Genomic DNA, 11,300 nt, shown 5'->3' on the forward strand with positions numbered 1-11,300 from the left:
GTACCATGATGTCTGAGCATTGCGATATAGTTCTGTACATACCCTGTTTCCTCAAAAATAAGACCTAACTTGAAAATAAGCCCTAGTATGATTTTTCAGGATGCTCAAAATATAAGCCCTACCCTAAAAATAAGCCCTAGTTAAGTGAAACCCTACCCTCCACCATCGTGCAGCAACCAGAAGATGACATAACTGTAAAATAAAACATCCCTTGAAAATAAGCCCTAATGTGTTTTTGGAACAAAAATTAATATAAGACCCTGTCTTATTTTTGGGGAAACACAGTATCTAGTGAGAATGAAGCCCCACTGAGTTCAGTGAGACATCCTCTCCTATATGTGTGCAGCTGTGGCATTGCAACTGCTTTGCCCAGACAGTGAGAACCAACCCAGTACAGTGGGGTCTTGACTTAAGAACGGCTCAAGTTAAGAACATTTTTACTTAAGAACCGCTCTCATAGGAAAATATTGACTTGACTTACATACTTAGATTTGAGTTAAGAACTGAAAAAAAACCACGTGGGAGGCAGGGAAAGTGCAAAATGTGAACTTTCAGTTAACTGTTGGCCAGTGAAAAGGGTGCCTGTCTGCTTCCTCACTCCTCCCAGCGTTTAGAGAGTGGATTGGGAGACAGTCTTCAGACTGCCTGGACTGTCTTTTCCCTGCCTTCCCTGAACCTTTCTTGACCTAAGAAAAAAAGAAACAAAATATCCCCCTCTAGTGGTCGAAGGCAGAATAGCAGCTTCCCATTAGTTTCTATGGACGGAAAAGAGCAGATACAGATCAAATGGTTTTCAATGCATTCCTATGGGAAATGCAGATTTGACCTGAGAACTTTTTGACTTGAGAACCACCTTCCAATACGGATTAAGTTCTCAAGTCAAGACCCCACTGTAGTAAATTGGCAACATGTTTTGAAAAGAAGAATGTGTTGTTGTAAGAAGAGCCGCCAAAATGTTTCAAATGACAGCTTATCAAGCATCAAAAGCTATATTTTCACGCGAGTCACGTGAGCCTACCTGTGGTTTATTTTACAATCACATTCTTAGCATCCCATTCAAAGCTGTTTATGTACCTATTCTATAAGATGCCTAGGCATGAATAAGTCTTGTAGCACCTTAAGACCTTAACAGATGTATTACTGCCATATGTTTGCTAAACATTTGTTGGATTGGGAGGGTGATCAAGAAAGAAGACAAAAAAAATTCACAAAACGATGCAGAAAGCTAGACTATATATTATTAATGCAGCGAGAATCAAAATGCTGGAGAGAGTGTTACAGCTGATCTTTCAAGGTAAACGCAATAGGACAAGAAGTGCCAGCGGGTGAAGAACATGTTGGTCGATGACTAGAAGAATCTAGAAGCCTGGTACATACCATTGTTTCAAAATAGCTATGGCTATATCTAACCCCTGGTAGAAGAGGAATAAGAATAAGAAGAAAGCATGTTTACTTGGAAGTAGATCCTGTTGAGTTTGATGGGGTTGACTCCCAAGCAGGTATGAGAGCAAACAGCAGCTGTGCACCATAATCCTGCACATATTCAGAAGCAAGATTTCAGTGAGGTTTACTTCTGTCATCATGCTTCCTATTGCCATACCATGCTGTCCTTAGCATGGTGGTTTACAATTTGTTCTCACTGAGTTTGACTAAGCTAGGGAGTCCTAGAGTTAATAAAGATCACTCACTGTACTCCTTCTCCAGAAGCTGAAGGCAGAAACAGCACTTTTTTGAAGCCATTTATAGAATCTCGTTTGTGAAATCTTTTGAAGATCTGACTATATGGCCAAGTGTGTAACATTTTAACCATGTTCAGATCCTATGCTCTGTCATTACCAAGTGTTTAGGTAGAGGCAATATTAGGCTATTATAAAAAAAGTGATTCAAGTTATATACAGGACTATGCATACCTCGTTAATAACAGTATTCAACTTTTTTAAATTGTTGTTTTGACCTCAAGAGCTTTGATGAAACTGACACCGTTTCTGGGTGTATGATAAACTTCTCTCAAATCCAGTTTGTAATCTTGGATAGGTTTGATCCTTAAACAGCACATAAGGCTGCTGCACATATTAATATTGCTCGTCACTGATGGTATGCCTGAATTTTAATTTCTCTGTGGTGGCCCAGTCAAAGATGGCTCTTCTGGAACACTGTGTGCAGCTGAATTCAGATGGTGGCTCTGCAAGATACTTTCCACAGCCTACTGTTTATGGTTCTCAACAAAGTTCTGAAGATCCATTTTTGCCTGTGCCTCCCTTGCTGTGTAGGCTGTTCTTGCTAGTGCATTAAGAGAATGTTGAACCACAGAGGCAGCTGTGCTTATGGAGAATGCTTCACTTATTCATGCCTGTAGCTGGTGCATGAAAAAAAATAGAAGAATTTCCCTTTCTGATGCTTCACATGCTTGTATTATTATTATTATTATTATTATTATTATTATTATTATTATTATTATTATTATTATTATTATTATTATTATTATTATTATTATTATTATTATTATTATTAATCATCTGCACCCAACCCACTCCGGCCTGATTTTACTTTTTGTCTCTGTGGACAAAGGTTTGTACATCAACTCCCAATGCATAGTTATTCTTTCAAAGTACCGATATATTATTAAAAGATCTAAGCAAATTGCTCTAACTTTGATTCCTGAAGGCAAACAGGCCAACAACTCTCACAACAACTTCATAACATTGGCCACTTTGATGGCGATACAGGTTCATAATGCCACACATTAAAGAAAGGAATCTTGGCCGTGAAATACTATGCTCAATGAAGGCCAGATCAGATCTGTTTTGTTTGTGTGTTTTTCACATCTAAGATGATGTGTTGCTGTGATGTGATGTACACACTACCCTTGGCGGTTTTGTTTTATGTCTGTCCAGCACTACGTTCTCTGTGTTATGTGTCCAAGTTTTTGTGTGTCATGAAATACAGCTGAATGTTCTCTAGTTCTGTTTGTTTCTGTTTCTATTAAATAAACCAACAACAACAAGAAAAAAAAATTTAATTGTTGCCAATTTGGCAATTAAAATTCACTCCATTGGAAATGAAATTTGCAAGCATTACAACTGTGGCAGCAAAATGAAATGAAAATGCTTTAGTTCAGGTTTATGATATATCGGTATACCAGAATGTCCCCCTTATCAAACACGCATTTGTTTGACTCAGCAATTGAAACGATAATAGTCAGAGTATTCTTTGGAGGCGTTGCTCCTTGTTTGGTACTTGGTTACTCAACTTCTCTTTTTGCATAGGCTTAAATCAAGTGATGCTTATAAAAAAGCCTGGGGCAATAATCAAGATGGGGTTGTAGCCAGCCAGCCTGCACGTGTTGTGGATGAACGGGAACAGATGGCCATCAGCGGTGGATTTATCCGCAGGTGAGCATTGTGGAGTTCTTCTTCTCTTTTAAAAATCCAGGTTGTTGGAGGGTTTTTTTTTTACTCCTCCTTTCCTGTCACTGGTGTATTGAGAATGTTTCCATATGCTCCTACAGTGAGTGTTTGTGTTCTTGCTGTTTATTCCCGGTTGTTATTGGCCAAGTTCATTATTCCAACTGTTTCAAAAATTTCCACTGACTTTCCATGCTTCCTGTCTATCTGTTCATCATATTAAGTTAGAAAATTCATGTAGAGGTGAATAACTGGTGATGTCCTGGTGAAGTGAAAGGGTTTATGACAGTACAAAACTATTGACAAACAGTGGCTTAAATGGCAGTCCGATGCATACTTATCCAGACGTAGGACCCACTGAACTGTGTTTTCACCTATGTAGATATGTATAGGATTGCACTGCTAGGTAGCAGCCCTATGTGTACTTAACTGGGAGTGAGTATTATTAATACAGAGGGGCTTCCTTCAAAATAAAAATGCGTTGGATAGTCCTGGATGATTTTTAGTGCTTATCTTACTCCATATTGCTACTATGAAGGATTTTGGATAACTTTTGCTTATGCTGTAATAATAATCACTAATTTCATGATATGAAATGATTCTCAGCTCCTTCCATGCCCTAATTTTAGGAGACAATGGACCAGATCAGATGGCAGCCCCCAATTAGTCTAAACCAGGAAGCTTTGGGGAGAGATGGGCTTTTAATTAGCCTCCCTCTTTAGATCCAAGAGCTGAGGAAGGGGAGAGATCACACAACCATCCCTGCTTTATGTACACCATGATTCCTGATCTAAGAAGAATGGAAGGCACTCTATCAGCACTGCAGCCTGGGGCACGACTCTCTTTCCTCTCTTCTCCTGCTCCCTCATCGTTTCTACCAGCTAAAGGAACAAGTGTGGTGTAGTGAAAAGAGTAATAGAATAGGACTTAGGAGGGCTGAGTCTGAATCCCTGCTCAGCCATGGAAATTCACTGAGAACTGGTTAAGTCAATCTTTAAATGTCTTGCTTCGAAAGCCCTGTTACAGTTGCTGTAATTTGGTTCTGACTTGACAGCACATAACAAGGAACAAGTTGCTCAGGCGGTAACCGGGGGGATGTTGGATGTGATATGAAGATATGGGGCAGTCCCAAACCCCATATCTCAAAAAATATTGCTTGTTACTGGAAAAGCCAATGGTTAGGGACGGGGTATAGAAAACCATAACAACATATACAGAACACAGGAAGAGGTAGAGGAAGAGGAAGGGGTGATGATAGCGGTGGTAATGGTGCTGCTGCAGCAGTGGCTCCAGAGACAGGAGTAGATGCAATATTGCTTGGGTCTATGAATGGTTTCCTGTTGCCTCAAGCAGCTCATCGTACATCCATGTTTGCTAACAAGATAAAGATTATGCAGCCATTGGTTCTTTATAAGGCTTTTAATGAACTTTTCCAGTGCATACAAGTAAAGTATAGATGGGGACAGGAAATAAGATGACACCCACTGGCTTAATATTAGTGGACCGTGCTGGACACCATAGCTTATTTTTGTTGACCATCTTGAGTGGATCCTAACCATCAAAAGGCTTTTTTCATCAGGGGATAATCCTTAGGGAACTCTCTATATTAGGCCTAGGAAATTGAGAGAGATGCCATGGCAAGTATGGGAAATAAAGTTCTTTTGTATGAGCATTAAAAAAAAGACACATTAAACCCTAACACCAAACAGAATAGCAAATTTAAGTATAGCGGATATGACACCACGGTGGGGACTATGTCCAATGTGCCCATTTTACGGTGTATATTATCGTCATTATTTCATTATTTTAAGGCCATGTGTGCTGCACTTCAGTACAAATATTTGTTAAATAGCTGACTAACAAGCACAGTTTCAGGGCTTAGCAGTAAGAAATGAAGAAGAATATTCTTTTCAGTGAGCCAGAAAGACGAGCAGGCCTGAATGACTGTGGGATGTTATGGTATGGTTTGTTCTACCTTTATCCCTCATTCTTCAACAGGGTAACAAATGATGCCCGAGAAGGTGAGATGGATGAAAACCTTGAGCAAGTCAGTGGCATCATTGGAAATCTCCGTCATATGGCCCTGGACATGGGCAATGAGATTGACACACAGAACCGCCAGATTGACAGGATCATGGAGAAGGTATGGGCTGACTGCCATTTGCTGGCTACGTTTCTTGTGCTGGGCCCAAGAAGCTGTGTCTTGAACCCACACCACCCATGAAGTTGTTTAGCGCCAGTGCAGGATTAATTCCACTGGGATGATTTTTGGTTGAATGTAAAGAGGTGTCATTGCTGTGGAATAGGGGGCTAGGGGCTGTTCCAAAGACTTTACAGAGAACATGAGTTTTCATGATGGATTTTAAGAAAATAAGGACCGTGGATCCCAAAGAGATTCTCAGAGGCAGTTCTAGGCATAAGGCATAGGATAAGAGGGGGAGAAGAATGATTATAGAGAGCAGGACAATTTTGGATATCTGAGGATGTCAACATTGGATGACAGACACTCCCATGTATATCACCGCAAAACAGCAAGGAGATCAGAGCTTGGGAAATAAAATTTTGAACGGATGGGTAGGTGAAGCAACACCTTCCAATGAATTATGCCAGGTGGGAATTCTGAGAGATGTTGCCCCAAAAAGTAACTTTTCCAAGCTATAGGAGAGACAAAGCTATGCAAAGTATTGAAGTTTCTGCTCATTTGAAGACCAAACAAGAGAACAAGTTATGGATTTAAGGACATTTGTCACCCATTTGTCACAAGGAAGCACAGGGTGAATAATGTTGGTGTCTTCAGGTGAATAAGGTTAAAAGAGGTGAGTAGATTTGAGTGACTTCTAAAGTGAAAAAGGAATTTTGTGCCTTAAAGGGAGATAACCTGAGTTGCCACCTTGAATATATTTCAAAATACAAAACAGCTTGCTTGAAGGATGCATATCTTGAGAAATAACAACGACAGGCAAAACTGTGTTGCCTCTAGTCTGGATTGTCTATAATGCATTTTGATAGTTACAGATATTAAATAAAATTATTGTGGTGTGTGTGTGTTTTTAAAAAAGCATTGGTTTAGCATCATCACCCTCCAATAGAATTTCTATATTTATCACTGGCTGTTCTGGCAGTGGCAGGCTCACCTATAAGAAGAATGTAACAAGAAGAGACAGGATGGATAAGATCAAGACCTATCTAGTCCTATTCCCTACAGTGGTATATATTGGTTTTAACTGGCTGCCCTGTCTACATCTCCTTTTCTCCAAAATTGAACAGGCTTGGGATTTTTCTAGAGTAGCTCTTCCAACCTCACAAAAACATTACTGCCCACTGATGGAAAGAAGAAACTCTTCTGTAATTCACCTTAAATCTGTTCCATGGATTGCTAATGTCTGTAGTAGTGGGCATCATCCGAGTTTGGGTGTGAGTCCCCTCTTGCTAGGTTCATGAGCTGCTCCCTGCTCTTTTCTACCAGAAGCATCAATTTCAGTAGGGATTCATTTCAGTCATGAATAGTGTACCTAAGTTTGCCTTCTAGTTGCCTCAGATTAGTCCTAGGTTTCTGAAAATATCCTCTCTCTTTTGTTGTTGTTCATGTTTTGGAATGAGTTTGCTTCATTTATCTTTGAGTAATAATATCACAATAATGATAAATGACTACCTGGAGGGCAGAGGCTTCCAACTTTGGCGTATGTCTCAGCTAGAGGAGACCCATCGAAATGAATGGAACTTATTACTCAAGACTGTTATATGTTTAATTTTTTTTAAGTGTGTGTTGTAAGCCACCTAGAGTGGTCACAACTGACTAGATAGGCGGGGTATAAATGAAATGAAATGAAATGAAATGAAATGAAATGAAATAAATAAATAAATAAATAAATAAATAAATAAATAAATAAATAAAATAACATACATCTCACTGATTCAATGAACCTACTTCTGATTAAAAGGGGATTTAGCAAGCACGTATCTGTGGCTAATTACAGTGGTGCCTCGTAAGACAAATGCCTCACAGGACAAAAAATTTGCAAGACGGTTTTGGCAATGGGGTTGATGACTCGCAAGACAAATGTTCCTATGGCTGTGCTTCGCAAGATGAATGTTTTTTGTTTTTTGTTCCTGCCTCATGTTTGCTGATTTTTAAATGTTTTTCTATGATGTTTAAAACGTTAAAGTTTTTTTATTAAATTTTTTTAAATCATCTGCACAATGTGTATGGCTTTAAAGAGCTCTTAATAAACCTTTTGTAAACCAAATTTGACTTTGTTCTGACTTTTTTCCCATAGGAATGCATTAATTAGATTTCAATGTATTCCTATGGGAAAACCTGTTTCGCAAGACAATTTTTTCGCAAGACAACATTAACCGCAGAACGAATTAAGCTTGTCTTGCGAGGCACCACTGTACTTTTTAAAAGTGATTTCCCAAGCTTTGCATCTTCCATTATTCCATTTGTCATTGTTTCTTTTTCACCTTCTATCTTTCTCTTCCTTTTTCTGCCATCCAGGCTGTTTCCAACAAAACCAGGATTGATGAAGCCAATCAACGTGCAACAAAGATGCTGGGCAGCGGTTAAAGACAGCAAGTGCAGGCAGATTCTTCTTAACACTGTCCCCGCGGGCAGCACTTTCATGCTTTTCTCATGGTATTTACCAACTAGGTTTGCACACATGCACATATCAAACCCTGTTCAGCCCCTGACCCCAACCCCTGTTGTAAATGTTGTCCTGTGTAAGTTGTCAGCTTTCCAAAAATGATACTTGTAAATTTATTTTTATTTTCCAGATCTCTTTGTTTCCAAAGGTTGTATATAGTATTGAATGGATGGCTATAGCTCATGACAATGTTCACTCCATTTGTTGGGTTGAATTATTTTTTTCCTCCGTTTTCTTCCCTCCCTCCTTTCCTCCACCTTCTCTTTCTTTCTGTCTGTTTTTGGTCAGTGAATTTTTTTTTAACTTTATGATGTTTTTTGCTGAATGACAAAAAATGTAGGAATGCTCAACTGTGCTGTTAAACTTTTAACTATACAGTATTGTTCTTGTAAAACTGTTAACATTCCACAGAGCTACTCCTAAGAAGTCTTTTCTTCGGGCGTCATGTTGTTTAAGCACTTAAGAATTTGGTGTTCTCTTGGTTCCTCCATTGCTGTCATCCGTTGTTATGAGTTCATGATTAGACAATGTGGAATTATATAACTTATAACAAGCATTGCACTAAAACAAAAAAAAACAGTGATGTGATTTATGCATTTATTGCATGAGAAATAGACTTTTAGACTCCTTAACTTAAGTGAGACCTTTCCATGGCAGTAGCAACATCAGCGACAGCAAAAAGAAAACAAAAATATTCGCATGCTCGGTATTGGGACACTGTCAGGACTATGTTATACCAGCAAGTTTGCAGTAGTGCCACTTTAATTTCTTTATATAGTAACTATATATATATAGTTACGAGCCATGTTCATTTCTGTTCTTTACTCTTTTTTCCCCCCTGAGTTGAAAATTTTTTAAAAAAATTAAAAAGAGATGGATTTGGCACTCACCATTTAATCATTGCCAGCAAATTTAACGTTTGGCTGAAACTAAGTCAAGGATTTTTTTAAAAGCAAGCATCAACAAATAAGAAATAGGTGTAATATACAGAGTTTGTCTGCTGCTTTCAAAGACTGTCTTTTTTGGGGGGAGGGAATGGCTACACTATGAAATGTTGCAGAGAAATGTAATTTTTATAAGGCTCTCTTTCTCTTTTTAGCTGCTCTCTCTCTCTTTCTCTCTCTCTCTTTCTCTCTCTCTCTCTCTCCCCTTCCCTCTATGTGGTTTGTTATTGGTACAGTTCTCTGTTGCTTACCTAGAGCTATGCACACCAAAATCACTGCGATGTTTAGTAGCTGTTATTAATTTAAAAAATAAAACAAAACAAAAATAACCTACATGAATGAAATCTAGATAAAACTGTGAGATTAAATATAGTTGCCGCATGTAATATGAAATTCCTTCTGTCTCCTGTCAGTTTGTGACGTGATTGACATTTTGTAGCTAGTTTAAAAATATTAAAAATTATCGACCTCAGACTTCCTTAGGCTTTTGTAATCCGTTGGTTGGCTGTTTGTTACTCGTACAGTATAATTTTTTCCCCTCACTGAAAAGAAAGCAACTGATTCCACGTAGTGTAGCCTGCCGGCTGCTTACTAAAGCCCGACAACCTTAAATTCAAAGGAGGACTGGTGTCCAGGATTAGAAGTATAAATAAACTGAATGGTAAGAATTCAATATTTTCCCCATCCCCAATAGTATAATCTGACTTTTTTTTTAAAGTATGGTGCTTTGTGGATGTAGTTTGCTGAATGACAGCCCATACCGGGGTGGGGTGTAATGGGTTGCGGTAGTGAGGGCAAACTGGTCAAAACGGAATTAATTTTTGGAGAACAGGGAAAATGGGCTCCCTCAAGCTTCCTTCCAAACGCAGAGCTCCTCCAGATGCAGCATTTGTGCACTAATGATACTGGTATTTTTCCTACCATCCAGACAGTGCTTAAGCCATTTCGAATTATAACAAAACCTAATTGCAGCTGCTGCAACAACAACAACAACAAAACCTGTTCTTCCATGGTTGTACCACCACCTCTGGGAATTGGGTTTAATTGACCGAAATCCTGTTGCTTAGTGTAGTAAATTGCACTAGATTAGGCCCATTGATGCTTTTGAATTGTGGTGCTGGAGGAGACTCTTGAGAGTCCCCTGGACTGCAAGGAGATCAAACCTATCCATTTTGAAGGAAATCAACCCTGACTGTTCACTGGAAGGACAGATCCTGAAGCTGAGGCTCCAATACTTTGGTCATCTAATGAGAAGAGAAGACTCCCTGGAAAAGACCCTGATGTTGGGAAAGTGTGAAGGCAAGAGGAGAAGGGGACAACAGAGGACGAGATGGCTGGACAGTGTCTCGAAGCAACCAACATGAACTTGACCAAAATCTGGGAGACAGTGGAAGACAGGAGGGCCTGGCATGCTCTGGTCCATGGGGTCATGAAGACTCAGACATGACTTAATGACTAAACAACAACAACAAAAAGGCCCATTGAACCAGTGGAGGTTTTGTGAATCAATTCCTCTGTAGTTTTGCTTCATTCAGATAGGCCTAGTCTTCCTGCAACGTACTTGAGAGTATTATGTCACGACTAGAGTTGGCCCACTTGAAACAATAGAATATACAGTGGGGTCTTGACTTGAGAACTTAATCCGTATTGGAAGGCGGTTCTCAAGTCAAAAAGTCTGTAAGTCAAGTCTCCATTGACCTACAGTGCATTGAAAACCGATTAATCCCGTAACAGGCTGTTTTTGTTCCATTTTGGGCTTTTTCTGGTCTGTAAGTCAATTCTCAGGCTGCAAGTCAAACCTAAATTTTGCAGCCAAAGAAGTCTGTAACTCAAAAAGTCTGTAAGTCAAGGGTCCACTGTATGGAAGAGGAGACTCCCATCTCCAAAGATTCAGTGGGCCTACTCAAGTGCAACTTACTATACTAAACAGGATTTCATCCACTAAATCATTTGCTTCACTTTTTACCTTTGGCAGGCTTCATGTGGCCTGAACTTCCACTAGGAAGCTTTCAATTTAGTGCTATCCCATTTAAAGAAGTGGGGGGGAACAGCATCAAAATCCAACAAAAAGTCATTTCTAGGATTTCCTCTTCATTTTGAAAATTGTTTTTTGAAGGCAGCTGATTTCTAAAGTGGAATAGCAACAGCTGTCTGCTGTGAGAGTAGCTATCAGTTTATCACTATTCCAATTAAATGAACAACAACAACAACAACAACAACAACAAGCTTTTAAAAAACAGCACAAAAAGTCAAACAGCTCATTTCTAGGGTTTTCTTTGAATGTTTAAAATAGTGGTTTTGAAGAC

General features: G+C 39.2%; 1 protein-coding gene across 4 annotated transcripts in view; it reads left to right on the forward strand.

The window, feature by feature from the left end:
• The window catches only part of SNAP25 (synaptosome associated protein 25), a 76,211-nt gene extending 66,743 nt beyond the window's left edge, over positions 1 to 9,468 (forward strand). For all 4 annotated transcript variants that reach the window (XM_020806845.3, XM_020806847.3, XM_020806846.3 and 1 more), the window contains exons 6-8: positions 3,267 to 3,392; positions 5,403 to 5,547; positions 7,903 to 9,468. In XM_020806845.3, the coding sequence (XP_020662504.1) occupies positions 3,267 to 3,392; positions 5,403 to 5,547; positions 7,903 to 7,971 (340 nt within the window). In that variant the 3' untranslated portion in view covers positions 7,972 to 9,468. The remainder of the gene's footprint in view (positions 1 to 3,266; positions 3,393 to 5,402; positions 5,548 to 7,902) is intronic.
• Positions 9,469 to 11,300: the final 1,832 nt, after the last annotated feature.

Source organism: Pogona vitticeps, chromosome 1 (genome assembly GCF_051106095.1).
Source record: "Pogona vitticeps strain Pit_001003342236 chromosome 1, PviZW2.1, whole genome shotgun sequence".
NCBI classification, from domain to species: Eukaryota; Metazoa; Chordata; class Lepidosauria; order Squamata; family Agamidae; genus Pogona; species Pogona vitticeps.